The following is a 27,552-nucleotide window of genomic DNA, read 5'->3' as shown; positions in this document are numbered from 1 at the left end:
CGTTTCCTGCTTCTCCCCGTGCCCAGCGCCGATGGCTGACCTTGCTTCTTCTTGCTGTGATCGATTTCAGGCGATGACAGGTGCTTCCTGTTCTCCATCTCCCCCAGCATGGCCGTGTACACCTCCACGGGCTACAATGACCACTACATGTACCTGAATCAAGGGCAGCAGACCATCCCGAATGGACTGGTAAGGACTTGGGCGGGCAGGGCACGTCCCCCCCATGGTGATGCACTGACCCCGACGTGCCCGGGGACACTCCGCCCTGCGTCAGGGCAGCCGTACGCGCTCAGTTCGTTCTGCCCGAGTCTCAGGGTGGTGATGCGATGAGCGACAACGAGGACAGAATTTCTCTCGTGGAAAAAAGGGGCCTCTATTGGGGCATTTCCGAGGTTTGTGTGCAAATGACAGAGTCGACCAGTGTTCCTGGCCATCAGGTGGTTGGTCTGTGGCCTTCATGGCTGGAGATGCTGCCCTGCCTGGGGTACCACCCGGGCGCGGGGCCGGGGCTGGGCTCCCCAGACCCTTTGGACCCACGGGGGGTTGTCTGCTCTGTGCTCCAGCCGGAGCACAGGAAGAAGAGGACGTGGGGGAAGGCCGGGGGCGGTGGTGGGGACGGGCGCCCGCACAGATGCTTAGCTTGGGTGAGGAATGTGTGTCCTGGCAGCACCAGCCTATTTCTTTCCCCTGCTTCTTAAAAAGCCCCTCTCGGGAAATTCCAGCCCTGTCTCTGCAAAGCCAAGGGCCGGAGAGGCTGGTCCATCTTGTCGGTGTGGAGAGGGCCCTGTGCTCCTTCCCAGGCTCACTCTGAGGCTCCCACGGGGCCACCTGATGACCTCGGACGCCTTTCAGAAAGGACAGTTTGGGGCTTCCCTGGTGGCGCAGTGGTTGAGAGTCCGCCTGCCGATGCAGGGTACACGGGTTCGTGCCCCGGTCCGGGAGGATCCCACATGCCGCGGAGCGGCTGGGCCCATGAGCCGTGGCCGCTGAGCCTGTGTGTCCGCAATGGGAGAGGCCACAACAGTGAGAGGCCCGAGTACCGCAAAAAAAAAAAAAAAAGATAGGACAGTTTGGTGATGACAGGGGCGAGGGCCTTGGCCTCAGGAGCAGCACCCAGTGGGTCTCGGTGGTGGTCAGTAATCGGCCCGAGGGGAGAAGCAGCCCCGAGGTTAGCTGCGTTTCCTGCCCTGGTCTCCTGCTTGGCGTTAGCTCCAGGCTCCCCAGGCCGGGCGGGGAGGCACTGGTGGAAAGGGCACCTAGAGAAAGGGATCAGAGAGGTTGAACAGCAGTCTGTTCCCATCGGCCGCTGGCTCAGAGCCGACCGTGTGCCGAGTGGTTCCCGCCTTCCCGGGGCTGCCTCCTCCTTTCCCTCCTTTCTGTGCTGAGTGAACAACCTGCCTGCTTGAGCACCGGGTCCTGGGCCGGGTACGGATCGGCATCCCTGTCCGGGAAGTGCTGTGTAGACCTCTCTCCTTATTTTACCGATTGGGGTCTCTAGGCCTGAGGGCCTCTGTTCTTTTCTCCTCTCTTGTCCCTTGTGTTTCCTGCCAGTGCAGCCCCGTGAGAAAGGGCCATGGCGTACGAGTCAGGACACCTTGATGAGTGTTCTAGGAGCTTGTCATGGGATACTTAAATTGTATCAATCTGTGAATATGTATTTCACAGTTAAAAAAAAAAGGAAGAAAGGAAGAAAATTGCGTTCACTTCTCATACGCCCCGGTGGCATGACGGCTGGGGTGGGCTTCAGGTGTCTGGTGCTCCAGACCGAGGCGGTGCTATGCCCCTCCCTCCGCAGGGCATGGGAGGGCAGCACAATTATTTTGGCCTGTGGATCGATGTCGATTTCGGGAAAGGACACAGCAAGGCCAAGCCCACATGTACCACGTACAACAGCCCTCAGCTCTCGGCCCAGGAGGACTTCCGGTTCGAGAAGATGGAGGTGTGGGCGGTGGGAGATGCTTCGGTGACACAGCTGGTGAGCATGGGGGCGTTTCTCCCCTTTCTCGGCTTTGTCCCTTTTACTCCTCCATCTGGAGATGGTTTATTCCAGTTTGTTTCCAGCAGCCGTTGCTGGCCAGAGGGATGCCAGTGGGTGGAAGTTTAGTAGAAAGAACCACCCCAGGGAGGTGGGATCCCGGGGGGGGTGGGGACTTGTCTGCAAGATGAGGAGGGTCTGGGGTTCCTTCTAGTTCCAGGGTTTGACGATGAGTCACCGTTGGGGCCCCTGCGTCTTGTCACCTCCCAGCGATGGCATCCCGGGGCGGGGGGACTCAGTGGGGCTCGGGGGAGAGCCTCTACCACATTTCCCTTGTGGCGACAGTAGGAAATTCCCCTCTGATAAACTTGACAGCAGCAGGACGTCACTGCCTGGTTTTGGTCACTGAACACACCCATCCTTCCCTTCTTCCCAAGGCCAAGAACACCAAGAGCGTTCTGGACGTGGACCCTACGGCCCAGGCCCTGCTGGAAGTCAGCGGGCGGATGCGCCACAGCGAAGGGCTCCGGGAGGTGCCTGAGGACCAGTGAGGCGGAGCCCCCAGCACGGGCCTTCCTGGAGCTGGAGCACAGCCTGCAGACTGTGTTTACTTTAATCCAGAGCGTGCTGGTCACGTCTAGGTGGTCCTGGAGGTGCCTAATTGAAACAGAGTACAGTCCCTTTGATGCTATATATCGATTGGTGGGTGTGTCTCCCCGAAATATGTCCGATTACCAGCTTGATTCTTGGACTTCGCTCGTTTTGTACAGATGAAATCCGAAGACGATGCTGAGACGTTTGAGGCCGACTGCAATTAGCAGTGGTTGGGGATTTGAGTTCTTGCTGGAGGGGGGGGGTCCACTCACTGAGGGTCACTTGGCCTCTGCACAGACCTCCCAGCTAAAAGCCTCGATGTCCCATTTCTACTGGTAAAGGGCAGAGGTGCTCAGATGGGAATCTCAACCCTTTGGGGAACAGCTTCCTCTGACATGGAATTTTTGTATTTTGGAAAAAAAAAAAAGCACAGGAGTGTACTAACGGGGGTAACAGCTGGAGATTTTGAAGATAACGGTGATATGGGTCTTCAGTAAGGTTCAGTATCTGCCTTTCTCAGCTGTTTTTAACACATTACTGACCAGAGACGTATTAATACGTCTTTTGTTACCCAAACATCATTGACCAGAGACGTTTCAGTATTCATTTACCTAACAAATCGCCGTCCACAGGCGTTAGTTTCTGCAAAAATCCCCCGGTCAATGATGAGTTAAGTGAGTCTGTGCTATGAGCAAATGGGAAAACCAGGAGGTCTACAGAGAAGCAAAGTTGTGGTTCTCTTACTAATTTAAACGTGGGGCCATTCGAGGCCCTGAGGCTAAGATTCCTGTTAATACACGTATGGCCTGTCGCAGGAATTAGTGGTGAGTAACTGGACTGGCCCGGGCTCCCGACCTCCCAGCATCACCCCCACCCCGTGCTGCTTCCCGAGGGGACACTGGGTACTTTGACAGCATGGACTTGCTTTAAACGAACAGTGATCCTGAAGTGCTAGCAAAGATGTTGGTGGGCTGGACCTCAGGCAGAGCTGCCGTGTCCCTTCCAGTCCCTGCATCCCTCGGAGGCGGCCTGAAGAATCTCCGGACACTGAGAATCCCGCTCAGCGGAGCTCTGCCCTTTGCTACCCGTTGCCCTTCTGCAGATCTGACGAAATGCTGCCTTGTTATTGAGTTGCCCCCAATTATAAGCCATAGTAAACCGAGCTGTTTGCATTTCACAGGCTCTGCATTTTCCACCGGGAGGCTCGTCAAACTCTGCGCTGAGCCCTGAGCAGAAGGCCTTGCACATGGGCCTTCGAAGAGAGGTGCTCAGACGGTGACATGCACGCTCGGTCATGGTTGATTTTCCTTATAAAAAGACAGTTTTTAACAGCTTCTCAGGTACATTTTGTGAGTTCTTAATTGATGGGAAGCAGATGCAGGATATTAGGATCCTCACATATCCTTACCGTAATCTGAAGAATTAGGCCCCGAGTCTTCAGTGTGTTACAGAATATTTTTTTAGAAAAATGCAATGAAATAATGCCTCGCTAATAAAAGGTCCGTTGAAGACCACTTCCTACGGCCTCTGTCTGTGGCTGTCAGAGAGGCTGGATGTGTCTGCCGGCCTGTTTTCTGCCTTGTGCCTCTTCTAACAATAGTGCAGGTCATACCTGGGGGCCTGACGGTTTCCTAAGACAGCACACCTCCTCGAGGGAAGCTGGGCGCCCAGCCCAGGCGCTTGGTCACCTGGGGTGTTCGGCCCTCGCAGGGGGTGTGGGGCAGCCATGTGATTCCCCAGCATGTGTGGTCCCGAGCACACAGACCAGTTTGGTGTCAGCTGTGCCCGGGGCCACAGGACCCGAGGAACCACGCTCCTCCTGGGCCTGAGAAACCCGTGATGCTAGTTTTAACATGTGATGAGTTTGTTCTTTGATAAAATGGGAGTAAGAATTCAGGTTGTAAGGACTAGCGGTCTCCCTGGAGGTGAAGACTCATAAGGGCCCCTGATAGGCGCTGGAAGGAAGGGGTGAAAAAACGCTGTTCATGGTACAGCATGGCTGTTGTTACTTTTCTCCCCCACCATATTTTTTTCTGGAAATTTTTTTCTTTTATTGAATGAAAGAGTCTTTAAATTCTCCAGTGCTTTACAATTTTAAAAGGTTTCACACACGTGGTCTTATATAATCCCATAATCCCCCCCCCATATCGCCCCTCCCCACTGGTAACCACTAGCTTGGTCTCTGTATTTGTGAGTCTGCTTCTTTTTTGTTTTATTCACTAGTTTGTTGTATTTTTTAGATTTCACATGTAAGTGATATCAGACAGGATTTGTCTTTCTCTGACTTACTTCATTTAGCATAATGCCCTCCAAGTCCATCCATGTTGCTGCAAATGGCAAAATTTCATTCTTTTTTTTATGGCTGAGTAATATTCCATTATATGTATGTACACACACACCGCATATTCATATGTATGTATATATATGCACACCACATGTTTATCCATTCATCTGTTGATAGACACACCATATTTTTTTTTAATTAAAAAATTAGCTTATGCATACACAGCAAAAAAGTTCAAAATACAAAAGGATGTAACTTGAAATCTAAGTCTTCCTCCTGACTCCGCTCTAGCATTTTGTTCCCAAGAGGTAATGTGCTGTACACACTGGTGTGTCCCTCACCTTTTTTTGGGTGGAAATTGCTCTGTCTACCCATTTATTCTCATTGTCTGTGTAATGCCCCATGAGATGGGCGCCCCATCCTTTCTGGTGGTCAGCCATCCCCGGCTGGGGAACGGTCTGTTTGTAGCTAATTGTTAACGGAATGAATATCGTTTATATACATCTTGGTGTGGTTTTGTCTGGCGAATAAACTCTTTGAAGCTGAATTGCTGGATCAAAAGGTACGTGCTTTTTTATTTAGGTATTAACAAATGAACCTCTTTCAAGCTAGATTTTTACTTTTGAGACCTGGCATGCCTGTTTGCCATGTTTTCACCAATACTATATTAAAATTTAGTTTTTGTTTACTGGATGCTTGAAAACTAATTTTTTTTTTCTCTTATGAATGACAGTGAAGAGCTTCATTTTTCAAGAATGGTGTGTGTCCTATCCCTCACCTGGTTTCCTAGGGTGTGGGTGTTATTGGTTTGCAAAAGTGCTCTTTTAAAAAAAAAAAAAAAATTATTTATTTATTTATTTATTTTTGGCTGCGTTGGGTCTTCATTGCTGCACGCGCAGGCTTTCTCTAGTTGTGGCGAGCGAGGGCTACTCTTCGTTGCAGTGGCTTCTCTTGTTGTGGAGCATGGGCTCTAGAGGTGTGGGCTTCAGTAGCTGTGGCACGCGGGCTGTGTAGTTGTGGCTCGTGGGCTCTAGAGCACAGGCTCAGTAGTTGTGGCGCACGGGCTTAGTTGCCCCGCGGTATGTGGGATCTTCCCAGACCGGGGATCGAACCTGTGTCCCCTGCATTGGCAGGCAGATTCTTAACCACTGCGCCACCAGGGAATTCCAAGAGTGCTCTTTTGAATTAAGCAAAATGGCATTGGCCGCGTGTGGTAAATGTTTTTTCCAGTTTGTCTGCCTTTATTTTTCCATACATAAATTTTGCATTTGATGTCATCATATTTCCCAGCTTCTGAGATGTGTGGTTTGCTTAGGAAGTTTTTCTCCACTCTGAGATTAAACAAAAAGAAATACCGTGTTTTCTTCTACTACTACTGTGCTTTCCACTTATACTTCTGAATCTTTGATCCATTCAAAATGTATTTTAATTTTTTATTTGTTTTTTTGATTCTCTTTAAAAATTTTTTTATTTTATATTGAACTATAGTTGATTTACAATGTTGTATTAGTTTCAGGTGTGCAGCAAAGTGATTTGGTTATACATATATCTGTTCTTTTCCAACTTCTTTTCACATTTATGTTATTATAGAATATTGAGTAGAGTTCCCTGTGCTGTATAGTAGGTCCTTGTTGGTTATCTATTTTACATATAGTAGTGTGTACATGTCAATCCTAAACTTCCAGTTTATCCCCCCATTGCCTTTCCCCTTTGGCAACCATAAGTTTGTTTTCAAAGTCTGTGAGTCTGTTTCTGTTTTGTAAATAAATTCATTGGTATCATTTTTTAAAGATTCCTCATATAAGTGATATCATATGATATTTGTCTTTCTCTGTCAGGCTTACTTCACTTAGTATGATAGTCTCCAGGTCCATCCATGTTGCTCCAAATGACATTATTTCATTTTTTTAATGGCTGAGTAACATTCCATTGTATATATATACCACGTTCTTTATCCATTCTTCTGTCGATGGACACTTAGGTTGCTTCCATGTCTTGGCTTCTGTAAATAGTGCTGCAATGAACATTGGAACTATGGTTTATAAACTATGGTTTATAGCTTCCGAACTATGGTTTTCCCCGATGTATGCCCAGTAGTGGGATTGTTGGATCATATAGCAAGTCTATTTTTAGTGTTTTAAGGAACCTCCATACTGTTCTCCATAGTGGCTCTACCAGTTTACATTCCCACCAACAGTGTAGGAAGGTTCCCTTTTCTCCACACCCTCTCCAGCATTTATTGTTCGTAGGCTTTTTGATCATGGCCATTCTGACCTGTGTGAGGTGTTACCTCATTGTAGTTTTGAGTTGCATCTCTCTAATAATTAGCGATGTTGAGCATCTTTTCATGTGCCTGTTGGCCATTTGTATGTCTTCTTTGGAGAAATGTCTGTTTAGGTCTTCTGCCCATTTTTTGATTGGGTTGTTCGTGTTTGGAGATAAAGCCCTTGTCGGTTGCTTCGTTTGCAAATGTTTTTTCCCATTCTGTGGGTTGTCTTTTCATTTTGTTTATGGTTTCCTTTGCTGTGCAAAAGCTTTTGAGTTTAATTAGGTCCCATTTGTTTATTTTTGTTTTTATTTCTGTTACTCTAGGAGACAGATCACAAAAGATATTGCTGCGATTTATGTCAAAGAGTGTCCTGCCTATGTTTTCCTCTAAGAGTTTTATAGTATCTGGTATTACATTTAGGTCTTTAACTCATTTTGAGTTTATTTTTGTGTATGGTGTTAGAGAATGTTCTAATTTCATTCTTTCACATGTAGCTGTCCAGTTTTCCCAGCACCACTTGTTGAAGAGACTCTCTTTTCTCCATTGTATAGTCTTGCCTCCTTTGTCATAGATTAATTCACCGTAGATGCGTGGGCTTTCTATCCTGTTCCATTGATCTACATTTCTGTTTTTTTGTGCCAGTACCATACTGTTTTGATTACTGTAGCTTTGAAGTATAGTCTGAAGTCATGGGGCCTGATTCCTCCAGTTCTGTTTTTCTTTCTCAAGATTGCTTTGGCTCAAGCTGTATTTTAAAATATACCTCTATCTTACCCCCAAATAAATTCCTGTACATTTTATATTAAACTGTGTGTCTCTTTCCCACTGACTTAAAATGCTACTTTCTCACTGAAGGTTTCTGTCTCACGTTTTAATTATCAGAGTTTTGTGATAAAAAGATGTAAGAGCTGGGCTTCGCTGGTGGTGCAGTGGTTGAGAGTCTGCCTGCCGATTCAGGTGACACGGGTTCGTGCCCCATTTCCGGGAAGATCCCACATGCCGCGGAGCAGCTGGGCCCGTGAGCCATGGCCACTGAGCCTGCGCGTACGGAGCCTGTGCTCCGCAAAGGGAGAGGCCACAACAGTGAGAGGACCGCGTACCGCAAAAAAAAAAAAAAGTAAGAGCTATTCCTTTATTACTACTGGGTTTTTTTGCTTGTTTGTTTTGTTTTGTTTTTCCTTCAAATGCTTGCTTGCTTATTTTGTCAGATCTTTGGTAGCACTTTGACTACTTCTAAGAAGTTTGATAGTATTTTCTTTTTCTTTTTGGATAGTATTTTCAAGATGGCATTAAGTATCGATGAACGTAGGCAGAACTGACATTGGCTAATGCTGATTCTTCCAAGAACAGGAACATCTCAGTTTGCTATGTAAATTTTTGTTGTCATTGCTGGCACTGTGAGTGGACTTCCCCCTCCCCCCCACCCCAACTGATGATTCTATGAACATTGGAAAGCTCTTGATTTTTCTACATAGTGTTGTACCCCGTTACCTTACTGAATTCTTTTATCCAGCGGTTCTCGACCTTGAGCCCGCATCAGAATCACCTAGGGGGCTTCTTAAAGTACAGACTGGGGACCTCCACTCCCAGAGTTTGATTCAGTAGTTCTGGGGAGGGACTAGAGAATTTACATTGCTAATACATTCCCAGGTGATGCTGCTGTGGCTGGTCTGGGGACCTCACACAGAGAACTACTGCTGTTCATTGTTTCTGATAATCTATGAATTCTCTGGGAGTTTGCAGCTATTATGATTCTTTTTGTCTGAAAAAAATTTTTGCCTTTATTTTATTTTGGCTGCGTTGTGTTTTCGTTGCTGCGTGTGGCTTTTTCTAGTTGCTGCGAGCGGAGGCTACTCTTTGATGTGGGCTTCTTATTGCGGTGGCTTCTCTTGTTGTAGAGCACGGGCTCTAGGCACGTGGGCTCAGTAGTTGTGGTGTGCGGGCTCTAGGGCGCATGAGCTTCAGTAGTTGCGACGCGTGGGCTCAGTAGTTGTGGTGCATGGGCTTAGTTGCTCTGTGACATGTGGGATCTTCCCGGACCAGGGATCAAACCCGTGTCCCTTGCATTGGCAGGTGGATTCTTAACCACTGTGCCACCAGGGAAGTCCTTCCCTTTATTTATTTATTTATTTATTTTACGGTGTGCGGGCCTCTCACTGTTGTGGCCTCTCCCGTTGCGGAGCACAGGCTCCGGACGCGCAGGCTCAGCGGCCATGGCTCACGGGCCTAGCCGCTCCGCGGCATGTGGGATCTTCCCAGACCGGGGCACCGACCCTTGTCCCCTGCATCGGCAGGCGGACTCTCAACCACTGCGCCACCAGGGAAGCCCGAAACTGTCACTCTTAATGTGTTCATTCAGTTGGCCCATGTTTAGTGTTTTTGTGGCAGTGTGTATAAATGAGTTGGTCTGTGGTTTCTTGTTTTGTTTTGGTCAGATTTTATGTAAGTCACGCTTTAAAATTGTGCTGGCCTTACAAAAATAATTTAGAATCTTTCTTTCTTCCAGGTTCTAGAAAATGCAAATGAAAGGAGTTCCTTAAAGTTTGGGTAGAATTCATCTGGTATTTCTTGGTTTGGTGGTGGAGGGAGGGGGTTAATTATTGATAACCTTATCCTTTTTTTTTTTTTTTTAATCATCTGGGTTGTCTGAAATCTCTGCTGGGATCAGTTTTGATGATTTTTTATATTTCTTAGTAAATTTTCCACATCATTTAAGTCTTCAAATTAATTTACATAGATTGACTGAAATATTTGAAATTTTTTGTACTTGTAGATTTTTCCTGTGTTTTCCTTTCATTTTTTTCCCTAGGTTAGGTTCTACCAATTTTGTTTTGTAGTTAATATTGTTTTATATTATTTTTGCTGCTTTTTTATATTTATTTTTCATTGTCATTTTTTTTGAGTTGATTATTAAATGACTAAATAAAAAGAGAGTAAATGAGAATATATGGGGCTACTACTGTTTTTCTGTGAGCTCTGCTTTACCTTGCGGCGTGACCATTGCATTTACAGATTCTGATTGGCGTGTGTGTGATGAGCTTCCAGGTTTTCTGTAGTTCCATTTTGATTTTTTCTTGGGCCCAAGAGTTTTACAATTTTGGTGTGCTAGAGAATTTCTCCACAGCTTCTTTTGTGGGTTTTTTGTTTTGTTTTTTTTTTTGCAGTACGTGGGCCTCTCACTGTTGTGGCCTCTCCTGTCGCGGAGCACAGGCTCCGGACGCGCAGGCCCAGCAGCCATGGCTCACGGGCCCAGCCGCTCCGCGGCATGTGGGATCCTCCCGGACTGGGGCACGAACTCGTATCCCCCGCATTGGCAGGCGGACTCCCAACCACTGTGCCACCAGGGAAGCCTCTTTTGTGGTTTTGTTGAACAGTGATTAGAGAGGTCGACTGTATCACATCTACTTCCTGGAATCAGTTGAGGTTTCAGTGGTGTCCTTACATGGCAGGTTAGTGATGAGTGAGGTCACCTGTATCTACTTTTTGAGATCAATTTATTTCCTTGCTTGTGGTCAGTTAAGAGTCTCCTAGTGAAGTTTCTGTGTTTTTCCTAAATTTCCTCTACTGTGCTCTATGAATTTGGATGTTGTGTTGGTACATACCGAGGCCTATTAGATTTTTGGTGGTGGTTATGTCTTATTAAATTCCCTTCTTTGTCTCACTGAATGCTTGTGGCCTGGATTTTTAAAATCTCATCTGACATTAGTAGTGTCACCCCTGTTGCGTGAGTTGTTGTCTGCATTTGCCTGGTATATTTTTGCTCAATTTTTTTGAGTCTTTTTTTTTCCTTGAACTTTATTTTGAAATAATTTTAGATTGACATAGAAGTTGTAAAAATAGTGCAGAGAGTTCCTGTGTACCCATCACCCAGCTTCCCCCAGTGAAAACATCTTAAATAACCACAGACCAAATGATCAAAACCAGAAAATCAGAGTTAATGCAGTACTATGAACTAAACAGCTCAAACCTTATGTGAATTTTACCAGTTTTTCCATAGTACCTGATTTGAGGCCTACTTGAAGTTAAGGGCACAGTCCTCCAGATAGCAAAGTCTACCCAAGACTTCTGAAACCAATTGCAAGTTCAGGGAATTACCCAAACCACCCTCAGGTTGGATAATTTGCTAAAAAAAAAAAAAATTCATGGAAACCTATCATACTGATGGTCATATTTATTACAGGGAAGGGATACAAATGAGAACCAGACAAAGGGAAGATTCTGGGAGGGTTCAAAACACAGAGCCTCTGGTTGTCCTCTTCATGTGAGTCCTTCTAGAGAATCACTGAGCCTGAGGGTAGTCTTGGGGACCCCTGCCACAAGTTATATGAAATTTTATTACACGTGTAGATCAGTGAAACCACCACTACAATTGGGATACAGAACTATCCCATCACCCCCAAACTCCTTCAGGTTCTCCCTCGACAGTCACACCCTCTTAATCCTACCCTTAGCAACCTCAAATCCATTTTCCATCATTATAATTTTGTCACCTTGGGGGTCTCTGTAAATGGAACCATTTAGTATGTAACCTTTTAAGACTGGATACTATCACTCAGCATAATACCCGTGAGATCCATCCAAGTTGTTCTGTGCATGTTCCTTCTCATTGCTGGGGAGAATTCCAGTGTATGTTTGTACCAGTTTCTTTATCTGTTCACCCTCTTAAGGACATTTGGGTTATTTCTAAGATTTGGCTCTTGTAAATAAACCTGCCATGAACTTTCATGCATAGATTTTTGTGTGATAAGTCATCTTTAGGATCAATACCTGGGAGTAGGATTGATGGGTCACGTGCTAAGTGTATGTTAAAGTTTACAGGATGTTGCCAAGTTCTCCAGAGAGGCTGTAGCATTTACATCCCCATCAGCAACATATAAGAGTTCCAGATGCTGTGCATCCTTGTCATCACTTAGTATTGTCAGTATTTTATTTTAGCCACTTTAATAGGTGTGTAGTGTATCTCATTGTGGGTTAAGGTTGCCTTTCCCTACTGGTTAATGATGTTGAACATCTTTTCTTGTGCTTACTTATCGTGGGTATGTCCTCTTTGGTGAAGACTCAGTTCAAGACTTCTGCCCTTTTTGTAAAATTTAACCGTTAAGTTTTGAGATTTAAAAAATATTCTGGCTCAAGTCCTTTGTTAGATATGATTTGAAAATGTTTTTCAGTGTGTAGCTTCTAAAAAATTCTCTTAATTGTAACTTTCATGAGTAAAAGTTTTTAAAGTTGTGAAATTCAATTTATCAGTTTTTCTTTTCTTTTACGGATAGTACTTTCGGTGTCACGTCTAAGAACTCTTTGCCTAATCCTCAATTCCAAAGATTTTCTCTTTTGTTTTCTTCTATGGTTTGGTCTATTGCCCATTTTTGGTTAATTTTTGTAGAAAGTATAAGAGTTTCTTTTTTGCTATGGATGTCCAGTTGTTGCAGCACATTTGTTGAAATGAATATTTTTTCCCCCTTGAATTGCTGTTGGCTTTTTGTCAAAAATAAGTTGGCTATACTTGTGTGGGACTATTTCTGGACTCTATTCTGACATTGATCTGTGTGTCTGTTACTTTACCAGTATTGCCCTGTCTTGATTACTGTAGCTATATAGTAAGTCTTAAAACCAGGAAATATGTTTCTTCCAACTTTTTGCCTCTTTTTCAGAATTGTTTTAGCTATTTTATAGTTCCTTTGTCTTTTCATATAAATTTTAGAATAAGATTGTCTATGTCTTAAAAAAAGATCCTGCTGAGATTTTGATAGAAATTGTGTTAAATCTATAGACCAATTTAGGGAGAACTGATATCTTTACTATATTGAGCCTTCCAAGGCATGAACACAGTATGTCTCCCCATTGTTTTAGGTTTTCTCTGATTTCTTTCATTGGCATTTTGTAGTTTGCAGCACACAAACAGATCCTAAACATGTTTTGTTAGTTTAAGTATTTCAATTTGCTTCATTGTAAATGTGTATTATGTTTAAAATTTCAGTTTCCAATTGTTCATTGCTAGTATATAGAAATACCAGTGATTTTTTTTAACCTTGTATCTGTGGCTTCCCTAGACTCACGTATTGGTTCTGGAAAGGTTTTTGTGTTTAGATTCCTTGGGAGTTTCTACATACACAGTGTCATGTGAATAGGGACAGTTTTATTTTCCCCTTTTAAATCTCTTTTCCAGTGCCTTTTAATTTTCTTTTCTTGCCGTATTGCACTGACTAGGAATTCCAGTATTATGCTGAATAGGAGTGGTGAGGCTGGACATCTTTGCTTTGCTCTTAATGTTATGGGGGAAGCATTCAGTCTTTCATCATTAAGTATGATGTTGACTGTAGGGTTTTTTGTTTTTTATTTTTTCTAGATACTTTTCATTTGGTTCAAGAAGTTTCCTTCTGTTCCTAGTTCACTGAGTTTTTATCATGAATGGGGTTTGAATGTTATGCTTTTCCTGCTTCAGTTGATATGACCATGTGGTTTTCCTTCTCTAGATTATTAATATGGTGGATTGCAGTGATTATTGAATATTGACCTAGCTTTTCATTTTTGGATTAATCCCACTTGCTCATGGTGTCTTGTACTCTTTATATATCGCTGGATCCAATTTGCTAATATTTCATTGAGGATTCTTGTCTCTGTGTTCATGAGGGATGTTGGTCTATGGTACTGTGTTTGTATGGTTTTTTTAAATTTTTTATTTTATTATTATTTTTTTGCCATACGTGGGCCTCTCACTGTTGTGGCCTCTCCCGTTACAGAGCACAGGCTCCGGACGCACAGGCTCAGCGGCCATGGCTCACGGGCCCAGCCGCTCTGCGGCATGTGGGATCTTCCCGGACCGGGGCACGAACCCGCGTCCCCTGCATCGGCAGGCGGACTCTCAACCACTGCGCCACCAGGGAAGCCCTGTATGGTTTTGATATCAGGGTGATGTTGGCTTCATAAAATGAGTTGAGAAGTGTTCCCTCCTCTTATATCCTGGAAGGGATTGTGCAGGATTGTTATTTCTTTAAACGTTTAGTAAAATTTACCAGTGAAACCATCTGGCTTTGGTGATTTCCTTTTCAGGGGATGGTTTTAATGATAACTTCAGTGTCTTTGCTAGTTATACAACTACTCAGATTATGTATTATTTCATCTTCAGTGAGTTTTAGTAGTTTGTGGTTTTCAAGGAATTGGTTTATTTCATCTAACTTGTTGAGGGCATAAAGTTGTTCTCAGGGTTCCTTTATTTTGGGAATATCTTGAGGGATCTGTATGATATACCATCTCTCATTCCTAATATTGGTAGTTTGTATCTTTTTTTTCCTTGAATGAACCTCTAGCAAGACTGACACTTCCATTGATTTTTTTCAAAGAACTGGTTTTGATTTTTTTTTTTCTATTTTTGCCTTTGACTTCATTGTTTTCTGCTCTTTCTTTACTGTCTATTTTGGTGAACGGCCCCCTGCTGTTGATGGGTGGAGTTCTATAAAAATAAATGGAGCTAAGCTGCTTAATGGTCCTGTTCTATTACATCCTTGACGAGAAGAGCGTCTTCACTTGCATGCAGTCCAGTCGATCCAGTATATATAACACTTAGTGGCTAGCTCTTTGTGTCTTATTTGGTAAAAATTTACCTATCCCTATTTTTTCTTTCAAAAACTTTACTGTTTTACCTTTTACATTTGCAGTTTATCCTGGCTTGTTCTGTATGGTATAAGTAAGGGTTAAGAATACTTTTTTGTTGTTTCTATCGCAAGTATGAATCGACCCTAGTTATTATTTTAATGAGAAACCTATTGCTTGGGCCAGCAACTTGCTGAAGAATCCTGAAAAGGGAGGGAGCCGCAGGGAGTGTCCCTGACTCAGAGAGAAGCCCCCGTAGCAGGCTGTGTGTGTGTGACGTTATTTGGCTTTATGTCTAGGCAGTCGCTAAATGTTGGTAGCTGTGGGCAGGTATCACCCCTGCCCCAAAGGGGTCTTCTCCAGCCAGCCCCTCCCCTCTTCTTGTGGGGATGGCTTATGTGTGTGTCTCCTCATTCAGCTCTGCTGTCACTAGGGGCCAAGGAGCCTAGTGAGGCTGTGAATCTTACTTTGGAGGAACGTGGGCTTTGCCTGGGAGCTTCAGGGGTCCACTTTGACCTTCTTCGCCCTGTCTGGCCTGGGTGTTACCACCCGGGGCAGCCTGTCTCACAGCTCCTGTGGCTGGGTGTAGTGATTCACTTTTGTGTGTCAGTTTGGCTAGGCCATGGTGCCTAGATGTCTCTGGGATTTTTTAGATGTGATTAACATTTCAACCAGTAGACTCCAAATGAAGCAGATGACCTTCATCATGTGGGAGGGCCTCATCCAATCAGTTGAAGGCTAGCAGACTGAGGTCCCCGATAAGAAAGGAACCCAGACCCGAGCCCTGCCGTACCAACTCCTTCCTGAGTCTCCAGCCTGTCGGCCAGCGCTGGAAATGTCAGACTCCCTGGCCCCGACAGTCACGTAAGCCAACTTCTTAACACAACCGTCCTTCTCTTTCTCTCCTCTCCATCCTGTTGGTTGGATTTCTCTGGAAAGCCCTGCGTCGGGGGGGGGGGAGGGGCGGGTTATAGCTGTGGCCTCAGTTCATGAAAGATGGAGTTGCATTTCTGGTTCTCCGTGGTGGTATTTGCCTGGCCACAGACATCCCTGCTCTGCCATCTTTCAGCTGGAAGGGCGGACACGTGTTAAGAACAGCCCTGGGGCCAGTGGGAAAGAAGCCTCAGGCTGGGGGGACATATTCCGGTTCCTGATTCTGGAGGGCAAGGCCACGTCTTGTTCAGCCTCAAAAGCAGAGGCCTTTGCTTAGCCTGTTCAGGATGTGACTGCCTCTTGCCACATACGTGGTCATGAACTTGAGGTTGTGCGTTTCCCACCCGGCCACGTGTAGGAAAGGGCTGATTAAATCCATCAAAATAATCATCATTAAAAATACCGAAAGCCCCCCTTTTACGGATGACGAGAGGGGGCCTCAGTTGGGCAGTGCGACCAGAAGCCTGGGTCCTGCCCTCTCCCCTGCCCCCACCTTCCCATCCTACCAGGGGCTGCACGGCATCAAGCTATGGCACAGATATGTAGCCAGACGTGGTTAATAAAAATCATTGTGATTTAATAAATAGTGAGGTGTTTCTGTGCAGGTCCTTCACTGTCCCAGGGCCTGGCGGGACACAGTGGTGGATGGACGCAAGGCTGAGCCCAAGCTCCCCGCCGGTTTCCCAGGAATAGCCAGGTGAGTGACCTGATGCCACGGTGTCCTGAAAGCACCTCTCGGAAGAGGCGGGGCAGGGGGAGGGCCACAGTCACATAAAAATATAGATTTAGGGGAATTTTACATGGGTCGGGGTCCACTATACATCTTCCTGGTGGATCTGGGCTTTCTGGGCTCTGGAGCAGAATTTTTCACATAGTTTGAAGAGCTCTGACAAAATGAACACGGAGGAGGCCAATCCAGTTAAAAGCAATAGATCTGCCAACAGGTGAAGAGAGAAAAAGGTCAGAGTGCAAGCTGGCCCCTCTGGTCCCCAGCCCTGTGCTGCCCAGGGCCGCGGAGTTCCGTTCTCCGTGCTTGGTTCGTTCTGAGTCACAGAGGCGAGGGGCCGGGACCCGGGAGCCGAGGACCAGACTTTCCACTGTCCTGATGGGGCAGAGATTTCCCCAGCCCAGCATCCAAAACGCTGCAGAGCCAGCTCCACCAGGACCAGCTGGTCTTTGCAGGCAGCTCAGAGCTGGGGGGTGGGCAGGCTGCAAGCCTCAGCTGTAAGGAGACCCTTGCTTGGGCAGACGCCCCGGCCACGGCTCAGGCTCCCAGTCCCACCCGATTCCGGCTAGTTCTGACCCCTACATTCTCCCCCTGAGCCTTTTCTGGGCTCCCTGCTGTCAACGGTGCGTGACGGACATGGTGCCCGGCACAGGCCCTGCACTTCCTTTAGACTTGGGAAGCTTCCTGAATTCCCAGTGGATGGAGACATCTGTAAAAAAACATTTTTAGGTTTTTTTCCTTTCTCCGTACCCTCAGGGACCCTGCTTTTTAGATTTTGGGGAAGGAGAAGCTGGGGGTTCCCAGTCTTGCCCAAAGGTTTTCAGTGCCCTTGTCTCCACCACCTCGGACGCTGCTGAGCATTTCATGATCCTGGGAGGTACCCCGCACTGTGCTCTGCCTTGGAGGCTGCCTCCCCAGCCCCCTCACCCTCTGGCTCCCCGGTGGGGTCTGGGATTGCCGATGGAAAGCCGGGTCGGCGGTCACCCTGGTGCTCCCCCTGCACTGCTGCTCTCCAGGCCCCCTCCTCCCACTTCTGGTCCCCGTCACCACCGTTTCAGGCACAGGAGGCCAAGCCACCCGGCGCAGCTTCCGAAGAGAAGCCTGCTGAAGATGCAGGGCAGTCCCCGGGGTGCCCCACGCGGCATGTGTGCTTGGGGCCCAGAGAGCTGTGGTCATTGCATGTGGCCCTTTCAGCAGGAAGTGCTTGCTGGCCCACTCCTGCCTCCAGGTAAGTGGGTCCCAGTGACACAGGCCGTTAAAACCCCCAACAGGGTAACCTCACTCCTAAGCTGGGGCAGCACATCACAGGCTGAGCCCAGACTGTGGTCCATCCTGGCGCTGCCCCTGGGCCTCACCGTCCCTGCTCTGAGCCTCCTGCTGTGGGGCGGGGAGGGGGTGGGCTGGGACGTTGAGACCCCTGTGCCCTCCCCTGACTCCTAGCAGGTACCCCCGTGTTTCCCGCCTTCTCCACTCCCCCCATCATGTTGCCCCCTCCTACCCAGTGCAGATGTCCAGGAACGAGCCGAGTCCTTTGGGGACAGGAAGGCCCCATGCGGGGACTTCACGCCCCAGAAAGGTCTGCAGCTGCCCCATGCATGCGGCGAGGACGGCTGCGGTCCCAGGTGACCCCTCCCACTCACCGAGCGCCCCCAGGTTCTCCGTCTGGAAGACCTTCTGCAGGGGCGGCAGGTATATCACCGCTAGCTGCCCCAGGACAGACCCGAGCACGGAGTAGAGGAACGTGCGGTTCCTGAGGAAGCCGATCTCGGATATCAGCTTGGTCTGCGGAGAAGAAGGTCACAGTTGGGGCACAGGAGCCGCCTAGAGACGCGGGCCGGGAAAGCGTGAGCCGGGGCCGTGGGGGCTCACCTGGGAGCGGCAGGTCAAGGCGTTGAAGAGGTCAAAGAGCACGAAACAGGTGAAGGTCATGGTTGTGGTACGCGGGGTGCTTGCCTTGTCTTCGGGCATCTGGAACATGAGTGCACAGGGTGAGAAGGTGCAGGGGAGGCGGGGACCCCATCCTCAGGACCCCTGTGTGAGAGCTGAGATCTGTGCCTCTCTCCCCCGCCTGGCTGAGCACACGCGCTGGACAAAGGCGGGGCCTCTTCCACCTTCCAGGCCGTTGAGGATGCAAGAGCCCAGCTGCTCCTCGGGGGTGGTGTGGGGAACACCTGAGAAAAACAGAGCTGGGGGCTGTCCGGCGCCCCATCCCGCCTCCCGCACATGGGCGAGCTGGGGTTTAAACGCCTGGACGATCACCTGCCTAATTCTCTATCTAGCTCCCTGGCCATGTCAGCACAGGGGCTGTCTGAACCTGCAGGCCATGGAAAGGTGACGCATAGGAAGAGCCCCTACAGTGAGAACAGACAGCCTCTTCAGTGAGTGGTGCTGGGAAAACTGGACAGCTACATGGAAAAGAATGAAATTAGAACACTCCCTAACCATACACGAAAATAAACTCCAGATGGATGAAAGACCTAAATGGAAGGCCAGACACTACAAAACCCCTAGAGGAAAACACAGGCAGAACACTCGGACATAAATCAGAGAAATATCTTCTTTGATCCACCTCCTAGAGTAATGAAAATAAAAGACGACCCACAGAACGGGAGACCATATTTGCAAACGAGGCAACTGACAAGGGCTTAATCTCCAAAATATATAAACAGCTCATACAACTCAATATCAACAGAACCCAGTCAAAAAATGGGCAGAAGATCTAAACAGACGTTTCTCCAGAGAAGACATACAGGTGGCCAAAAAGTGCATAAAAAGATGCTCAACATCACTAATTATTAGAGAAATGCAAACCAAAACTGTACGAGCTAACACCCCACACCGGTCAGAATGGCCATCGTCTAAAAGCCTACAACAATAAATGCTGGAGAGGGTGTGGAGAAAAGGGAACCTTCCTACACTGTTGGTGGGAAGGTAAACTGGTAGAGCCACTATGGAGAACAGTAGGGAGGTTCCTTCAAAAACTAAAAATCGAATTACCCAGACAAAGCTATAATTTGAAAAGATACCTGCACCCCTATGTTCACAGCAGCACTACTTACAAAAGCCAAAACATGGACGCAGCCTCAACGTCCATCAACAGAGGAATGCATAAAGAGGAGGTGGTACATACACACAATGGAATATTACTCAGCCAGAAAAAAGAGTGGAATAATGCTCCTTGCAGCAACATGGATGGACCTGGAGCTTATCATACTAAGTGAAGTAAGCCAAAGACAACTATATGCTATCACTTATATGTGGAATCTAAAAAAAGTGATACAAATGAACTTATTTACAAAACAGACTCACAGACTTTGAAAACAAACTTATGGTTACTAAAGGGGAATCGTTGGCAGGGAAGATAGATTGGGAGTTTGGGATTAATTTATACACACTACTGTTACATGTAAATAATCAACAAGGACCTACTGGGTAGCACAGGGAACTCAGTATTCTGTAATAACCTATAAGGAAAAATTCTGAAAAAGAATGGATACGTATATATGTATACCTGAATCACCTTGCTGTATACCTGAATCACCTTGCTGTACTCCTGAAACTAACACAACATTGTAAATCAACTCTACCCCAATATAAAATAAAAATTTAATAAAAAATAAGATCTCGGGCTTCCCTGGTGGCGCAGTGGTTGAGAGTCCGCCTGCCGATGCAGGGGACACGGGTTCGTGCCCCGGTCCGGGAGGATCCCACATGCCGCGGAGCGGCTGGGCCCGTGAGCCATGGCTGCTGAGCCTGCGTGTCCGGAGCCTGTGCTCCACAACGGGAGAGGCCGCAGCGGTGACAGGCCCGCGTACCGCAAAAAAAAAAAAAAAAAAAAAAATCTCCCAAACAGTCATCTCCTGAGAATAAGACAGGAGTTTCTTTTACTAGATGTCAGATTGTTTCCTGGGGATAATACAAAGCAGGAGAGGCACTGTGTCCCATTTAGGAAGAAACCTGCCGCCTTTTCTCTGCCTGTGAGGCCTCACCTCCCTTCCGCCCGGTCCCACCTCTGCAGCGTCAGCTCGCAGTCCCTCCCCACCCTCTGCTGCCCCCTCCCCTGCACGTGTGTTTGTCTCCCCCAGCCACGGCGCCTGCACCCCTGGGGGCCGGGACCACACCCCTGCCCCGCGTCTGCGACCACACAGACCCGCTGGCCAAGCCCATGAGGACTCCCCCACCTCTTTCCAGAAGATGAAGAGGGTCCCGCTGATGATGGTGGCGGCCGACAGGAGGATCTTCAGGATGAGGGCTCTGCCGAGTATCACGTCCTTGACGTTCCGTGGCGGCTGCCTGAGGGTGTCCCTGTCGACCGGCTCTACGCCCAAGCTGCTCGGAACAAAACCGGACGCTTTGAACTAAACCACTGAAAAGACGTGCAGGGGTTAAATGCGCGAGGCCACCCGGCAAAGCGACGCACAAGGGTCCACACTGAAGGCCTGGACGGGCGTGGGCAGTGCCTCCAGGCTGTCCCCGGCCCCTCCTGCCTCACGTCCTCTGCTCCGCTGCCATAGCCTGGACCCCACCGGCAGCCTGGCAGCTCCACCGCCCTCCTGCATCCCCAGCCATGAGTGCGGTGAGAGAAGACCACGCCTGTGGCCGACCACGTGGGCCTGAATGGTGCCCGGTTGTTCCCCATCACCTCGGAGACCCCCGCCCCCAGCTCAGGCCTGGCCTCATCCCCGCTGGCCTGGAGAAATGGGATCCAGGCCCTGCCCACTGAAGAGCCCCCCAGCAACTGAGGGGTCCTGCCTTCAGCCAACTCCAAGGCAGCGGGATCGGGGCTAGGCCCGCAGTGGACGGTGTGGGGCACCTGGGGGATGCCCACGCTGGGCAGATACGGCTGGGGTCCAGCTTTGCTCGCGGCCCCGTTCCCAGGGAGAGCACGTATAAGAGGTGGCCCTCTCGCTGGGCGTGGTGGGGGGAGCAAAGCCGTCACTGGTGGTAATTAGATTAATAACTAACAATTCAGCTGCACCGAGAGCAACACCCGCTATGTGCTCAGACACAGGGAGGTGCCTTGCTTGCTCACATCGGCCTCCCTGCCTCCAGAGCCCATCCTTCCTCCTGCAGCATTCATTCCGTTAGCCTCACGCTCCCTCCTCATTCACCCAGCCAATAACGTCCTGAGCACCTGGTGTGTGCCGGGCACCATTGTAGGAGTCGGGGATCCTACAGGGAACAAAAAAGCCTTCCCCCAGGAAGCTGACGTCCTAAAGGGGAGATGGATTATGATCAGATAAACAAGGAAATATGTTCCCCTCTAGACAAAAATAAAGCAGGGTAAGGTGACTGGGAGGGAGGAGGCTGCTGCTAGAGAAATCAGGGAGGACTTCTTGGAGGCAGTGACCTGAATGAAGAGAGGGCTCGAGCCATGCAGGTAGCTCAGGGAGAGCATTCCAGGCAGAGGAGCAGAAAGTTCGTCGTCCCCCTGCCCGCCCACCAGACGCCTCCTCCTGCGCCTGGTGCATTCCCCTCGCCATCTCCCCTGCACGCTCCCGCCAGCCCACTGCCTTACCTTTGCGCCGGCGGCCCATCCATGATGATGTTGATCCACAGGATCTGCATGGCATTGAGGGGGCTGGGCAGGTTGCACACGGTGGACAGAGTGATGAGGCTCAAGGCCGAGATGCTCCTGCAGGGCACACACAGGGCACTGTCACGAGCCGCTCCCAGACCTGGCACATGGGGGGACGCCGGCGTCGACTTACGTGCTCAGCTGAAATCGGACAAAGTTCTTGATGTTATGAAAAATCCCCTTGCCTTCCTCCACCGCATTCCTGCAAGAGAGGAGAAAGCATTTATTCACCAAGACGGCCGGGAGAGAAGGGTCAGCCAGCTCCGTCACCTGCTAAAGGAAGCGACGGTGTCAGCAGAGGTCACGATTCTCCTTGCTGGCATTCTCGGGGAATCACCGGTAGAGGATGCTCATGTCCTAACAGGTGCCTTCAGCCACTGGGGGCTGGTCGCCAAGCCACGATCGCCCTTCTGTCCAAAGACTGTAGACCATTCTCTTGTCCGAGCCCTGGGACCCCAGCCCTCACCCAAGGCTCCCGAAGTGCCCCCTGCCCCTCGGTGACCCACCAAGGAGACGGAGCCCCCGTGGCCCTGCTTTCCATGGGGGGAGTGGGCCTGGGGACACCGTGTACATCCACCACAGCAGAGGAGGCGGCTGCCACCCCAGGCATTTTTGCCACCAAAGAAACACCTAAAGAGCAAATTACATGATGGCTGAGAAGTCGTCGTCCACCAGGATCATGTTGGCGGCCTCCTTGCTGACGTCCGTCCCTGTCCGCCCCATGGCAATCCCGATGTCCGCCGACTTCAGGGCGACCGCGTCGTTCACCCCGTCCCCCGTCATGGCCACGATCGCCCCCGACTCCTGCAAAGCCTTTGGAAAGAGGAGGCCAGTGGAGGCCTGCAGCCTGAGGACCTTCCTTCCAGATCCTTCCCTCCTCCTGCCCCGCCTCTCACACAGAGTGGTCCACGGCAAAGGCCCCTCTCTAGAGGGCACTGGGGTCAGCTGGCCCGGGTCTGAATCCCAGTTCCCCCCGTATGAGCTGTGGGCACTGGGCAAGCCCTGAACCTAACCTCAGCTTCTCTATCTGCAGAGTGGGAGCACGGTCTCTCCTTATCAGGGCTGTTGTGAACCCTAAACTAAGAACACAGAGGGAACAGTGCCCGGCACCGAGCGCAGGCGTGAATGTGTTATCCGTCACCACGCCAGCTAAAAACTGTCGCTTGCCGTCTGGTTCTACAAGGTCGAAGTCACTGGCCACTGCAGCCGCTGACCTTCCACACCCGCTGAAAGGGGTTCAGGGCGGAGATCGGGAACGAGGGAAGAACTGGCAGAACAAGCCTCAGATGGTTAGCTGTTTCCAGGAGCAGATTTTATGCGCCCAGATTCGTACAACTTTTCGTATCTAGAAAAGCACTAAAATCACTAACAGAGACGTCTGCTCCTCGTGGCCAGGAGCAGCCTTCTGCCAAAGCACGTGCATGCCTGCTGGTACCGCCTTCACTGGAGTCACATACATACCCCACCCCTACCTCTTCGGAGTGGCCCCTCAGAGCCCCTCAGAGCTGAGACGCTGTCTCCCCAGCTGTAGTTCTCTCTTTTTTTTTTTTTTTTTTGCAGTACGCGGGCCTCTCACTGCCGTGGCCTCTCCCGTTGCGGAGGAGCACAGGCTCCGGACGCGCAGGCTCAGTGGCCGTGGCTCATGGGCCCAGCCGCTCCGCGGCATGTGGGATCCTCCCAGACCGGGGCACGAACCCGTGTCCCCTGCATCGGCAGGCGGACTCTCAACCACTGCGCCACCTTCAGGGAAACCCTGTAGTCCTCATTTTGCCCCCAATAAAACTTAACTCACAACTCTCACGGTGTGCTTTCTTTTTCAGTCAACAACCATTAATAATAATCAGCTCGTCCCCTGAATCCATGTGGTACCCAATAAGGATTAATATTTTCTTTGAGGAATGACTGGCACAGAGGTTTACTCTGTAGAACTAAAAAACCCCAAAATGACACAAAAGAAAAAACACAAGTGTTAAAGAACAACTTTTCAAAGCATCCACGTGTGGGAACCACACAGGAGTCTCTCGTTCTAGTCGTTTCGTTTTTGATGCGCCATCAGAAGGCACCTGCGGTGGGCCAGGCGGCGGCCAAGGGCTTCACAGGCCCAGCTTCGTTTCTTTCTTTTTTTTTTTTTGGCCGATCCCATGTGGGATCGTAGTTCCCTGACCAGGGATTGAACCCGCACCCGCTACATTGGAAGCGTGGAGCCTTAACCACTGGACAGCCAGGAAAGCCCCCTGGCTTCGTTTCGTCCTCTCCTGCCTTGTGAATTAGCTGGTGTCATTCTGTCATTCATATTATCCCCATTTTACAGATGAGGAAACTAAGGCCTGGAGTTAAATACAGGAATACGCCAAGGAGCACCCGACTAACGAAGGCTGGCCTCTGCGCTTCTCCCTTTGCACCACCCAATTCCCGCTCCCCGCTTTTGGTACACGTGGCACGGGGCCCCCAGTTCTTCCCTCCCCAGAGGCCAGTGCAGAGGAGGCGGCCACCGCTGGGCCCTGGACCACCTTGTGAGCAGAGCCGCCACCGCCCTGGGCTGTGCCCTGAGGGACCAGAGAGGCACACAACTGACCTTGATGATTTTGAGTTTGTGCTTTGGGCTGGTCCTGAAGAAGACAGACACCTGGACACGGAGACGGGAGAGGGCCGGGCATCAGTGAATGAGGAGGTGGCACCTTCACCCCGTGCCCCTCGGCGGCGAGCCTCGGGAGGGCCCCACCTTCCCGACGCGCTCGGCCAGCTCGCCCTGCTCGGCGCTTTCCACCTCTTCCCCGGACATGGCGCTCAGCTTCCCGTTGCACAGGCCGATGTTTCTTCCTGCAAGGTGTGGACAGTCCCTTCTGAGGGCCTGAGACTGTGGTCCCTGCACTTGCCCCTCACTCCACCTACCTGACATCAGGCCCCGCCTTGGCCACAGGGAAAAACAAAACCACGGTGGGCCCAATGAGAGAGCCCCTGCTATGGTATCTGACCTTAATTCCATCCACAGAATGAACTGGCAACCAAGGCCTCTTATCCCCACTCTAAAGATGAGGAAACAGAGAGCGGTGACTTTCCCAAGGTCATAGGGCTGGTAAGTGCTAATCCTGGAACTGACATGGTTCTTTCTGTCTGATTCCAGAGTCTGTGATCTTTCCATGGTGCCAGGCTGCCTCAAGACAGAGGGGGAAGAAACCCAAGGTGTGGCAACCGTGCTAACAGTAATAAAAAGAGTAGGAGGAGGAAGGTTGCTAGCCCTCTGCTGATGAAAAGCCTGAGGGTCAGAGTGGCTCAATGATTTGCCAAGGGCCCACCGCTGCTGGCAGAAGCCAGACTGGAAGTGTGCACTGGCAGTGATGCTGCCTGTGGAGATGAGGTGAGATCATGGATGGAAGGCCCCAGGGCAGAGAAGGTTCTTGGTGCACACGAGGTCTTCTCCTCTTTGGGAGAACCTGCCAACATTTTAGAGACAAACACCCACTCGGAAGGTGGGATGCTGGTCCTCGAACCTCAGAGTCTCTTCCAAGCACGTGGAAGGTAGGCGTGAGCTCTCCTGACCAGGTCCCTCGAGGAGTAAGCAGTGGCAGCGACCCTCACCCTCCACCCCATTCCCTGGTTACCTATCGCCAAGGCCGTCTCCAGAGCATCTCCCGTTATCATTTTCACGGACAAGCCCGAATCAGAGAGAACGTGGACCGCTTCCTCCACGCCAGCCCTCGGAGGGTCGATGATTCCGATGAGACCCAGGAACGTCAGCTCCCCCAGCTCAGGCCCAGAAGCCAGGGCCAGCACTGCGGACAGAGCAAGACCCACAGAAGGTTCAGAAGATTTTCGTCCCCAGTCAGCCCCAGCCCCACTGTGTCCCAGACTCTCTTCTGTCCGCGAGGGGCTTGGGCACTAAGTCCCTGGACCACAAAGGGGAGGGATGATCTTTCCGATGGTCGTCAGGCCCGTGCAGGGCAGCGGCTGTTGACGGCTCACCCACGATGGAGAGCAAGGGAAGTAGCAACAACCTGCCCAGCGGGAGATGGGCCTCTGTCTGCTGGTGGTACAGTCCCCACGGGGAGTGGCCACGAGCACACCTGTGGGCTAGCACATAAGGGCACATTTCGGATGGCCTATCTGTCATTGCTCTGCCCTCCTCTGTCATTGCCAGCAGACTGGGGGCGACAGCTACCAAGGTCAAGAAAAACGTGCAGGAGGCAACACGGGTCAGAGGACTCTGTTTCAGGGGCACAGAAGCCAGACCCGGCTCTTGGGGACAGGTGCTCTGAGAGGGGGTGGTGTGAGAACTGACCTTACTGATACTGGAGGGGAGCTATGGCCAACAAGTTCCAGCTGTGACCCCTCAGTCATGACACTGTACCAGTGATGCAGGGGGGTGCGCCAGCGATGCGGGTACCATTCCCCCCTTTCTCAAAGCAACCCTCCCTGCCCTGCCAAGCTCAGCTGTGTCCTGACATGTCCTCACCTTATAGGCTCGTCAGTTTATAATTACTGTCCCTTGAAGGGGAAAACTAGGCCAACTGAAACCAATACAGGAAGCCAACGCTTCTCACTTTCCCCTGAGGGAATACACGTGTTCCAGAGTGTTTTCAGACATTTTCTCCGAAAACGGACAGGCTGACATATGACACTACGGGAAACGTGAGGTTTAATGTTCAGCCCATCGGGGAAGGCGTTGGCCCTGGTGCAGAAAACTGGAAATGGCCAAGGAATGAAATGTCTGTATTAATTTACAAGAGCTTTGGGTTCTCCTGACAGCGAGCCGTGAACAGGACGACCAGTCGGGAAAATCATCGTTTCAGGGGCGGCCTGTCCACCTGTCTTAGAAAACTCAGAACTTCTTCTTGCACGCGTGAGCTGCGTCTGGGATAACGGGTATCGTCTGGCGGCTGAGATGGGTGGGGGTCTCCCTATCTTTCATCTGCCCAAGAGAGTCCACCCTGGCTTTGCTTGCATTCGCATCCTGCCTGACACGACTCTGATCATCACTGCGTTGACTCGGGACCCTGCGTCAATACACTTGAGAAGTCAGTGTTAGGTGCAAACTCAGAGCTTGGGGCTGGGACCGCAGGCACTGACCCCGCAGGCCAAGCGACCCCATCCTCTTCTCCTCCTGCTGGCAGAAGGCTCGCTGCTGGGGCGTCAGCGGCAGGGGGATACCCCCATGGTTGTACATGGTACAGTAACGAATCACTTCCTCGAAGGCCCCCTTCATGAAGTAGATGTCTTCCTGCTCCTTGGAAAAGACAAAAGGAAAAAAATGGGCTGACACTGGCTACTTCAGCTCTTGGTGACCGTCACCTCATCCACACAGAGATGTTCACGGCGGGGTTATTTACCCCGGACCGTCACTGTTCACCAATACAGGACAGGTTAGAGAAGTTACAGGAAATCCACGTGATGGAATACCGATCTCTGACCCAACCCAGGCCTGCCCTACATCGGGCTCCCTGGTTAATGTCACTCAGAGCATCTGCACGTTTCACGAACTGGTCGTGTCTTTAAGTGTGTGACTGACCCCTAGATGTCTATTTCAGGGAGGCTTCCAAGCAAGGCAGGCACCATGAACTTGGCCCATAAGAATGAACCCAAATGAGCAGCTGACCCGTTTCCT

The 27,552-nt window shown here is 49.8% G+C and overlaps 2 protein-coding genes and 1 long non-coding RNA gene across 11 annotated transcripts in view; 2 read left to right on the top strand and 1 right to left on the bottom strand.

Moving 5' to 3' along the window:
- The window catches only part of MEAK7 (MTOR associated protein, eak-7 homolog), a 39,484-nt gene extending 30,206 nt beyond the window's left edge, over positions 1 to 9,278 (top strand). For 3 of the 5 annotated variants that reach the window (XM_060289379.1, XM_060289380.1, XM_060289378.2), the window contains exons 6-8: positions 71 to 189; positions 1,796 to 1,975; positions 2,413 to 9,278. In XM_060289379.1, coding sequence (XP_060145362.1) covers positions 71 to 189; positions 1,796 to 1,975; positions 2,413 to 2,526 — 413 coding nt within the window. In that variant the 3' untranslated portion in view covers positions 2,527 to 9,278. The remainder of the gene's footprint in view (positions 1 to 70; positions 190 to 1,795; positions 1,976 to 2,412) is intronic. The other 2 variants (XR_011377000.1, XR_011376999.1) reach the window with 2 other exon arrangements.
- Positions 9,279 to 9,373: 95 nt separating this feature from the next.
- LOC132593888 (uncharacterized) lies at positions 9,374 to 20,007 on the top strand. 4 transcript variants are annotated; one of them, XR_011377020.1, is made up of 4 exons: positions 9,374 to 15,576; positions 16,251 to 17,600; positions 17,875 to 18,290; positions 18,652 to 20,007. It is a non-coding gene; the product is annotated as an uncharacterized lncRNA (long non-coding RNA). The 4 variants fall into 4 exon arrangements; XR_011377018.1 differs by having other exon boundaries at positions 9,762 to 16,342; positions 17,431 to 17,600; XR_011377019.1 differs by having other exon boundaries at positions 9,765 to 17,600; positions 17,880 to 18,290.
- ATP2C2 (ATPase secretory pathway Ca2+ transporting 2) overlaps positions 16,199 to 27,552 on the bottom strand; it is a 75,695-nt gene continuing 64,341 nt past the window's right edge. The window contains exons 17-27 of one of the 2 annotated variants that reach the window (XM_030863178.2): positions 27,018 to 27,174; positions 25,553 to 25,723; positions 24,673 to 24,770; positions 24,526 to 24,576; positions 22,597 to 22,763; positions 22,084 to 22,152; positions 21,891 to 22,007; positions 20,554 to 20,701; positions 18,242 to 18,340; positions 18,013 to 18,154; positions 16,199 to 16,579 (exon numbers count right to left, since the gene is read on the bottom strand). In XM_030863178.2, coding sequence (XP_030719038.2) covers positions 16,461 to 16,579; positions 18,013 to 18,154; positions 18,242 to 18,340; positions 20,554 to 20,701; positions 21,891 to 22,007; positions 22,084 to 22,152; positions 22,597 to 22,763; positions 24,526 to 24,576; positions 24,673 to 24,770; positions 25,553 to 25,723; positions 27,018 to 27,174 — 1,338 coding nt within the window. In that variant the 3' untranslated portion in view covers positions 16,199 to 16,460. Of the gene's footprint in view, positions 16,580 to 17,866; positions 18,155 to 18,241; positions 18,341 to 20,553; positions 20,702 to 21,890; positions 22,008 to 22,083; positions 22,153 to 22,596; positions 22,764 to 24,525; positions 24,577 to 24,672; positions 24,771 to 25,552; positions 25,724 to 27,017; positions 27,175 to 27,552 lie in introns of those variants that run through there. The other variant, XM_030863177.2, reaches the window with a different exon arrangement.

The sequence above is a fragment of the Globicephala melas genome, chromosome 19 (genome assembly GCF_963455315.2).
Source record: "Globicephala melas chromosome 19, mGloMel1.2, whole genome shotgun sequence".
NCBI classification, from domain to species: Eukaryota; Metazoa; Chordata; class Mammalia; order Artiodactyla; family Delphinidae; genus Globicephala; species Globicephala melas.
The sequence above is the reverse complement of the archived record's forward strand: the minus strand, read 5'-3'. Positions and strand labels throughout refer to the sequence as shown.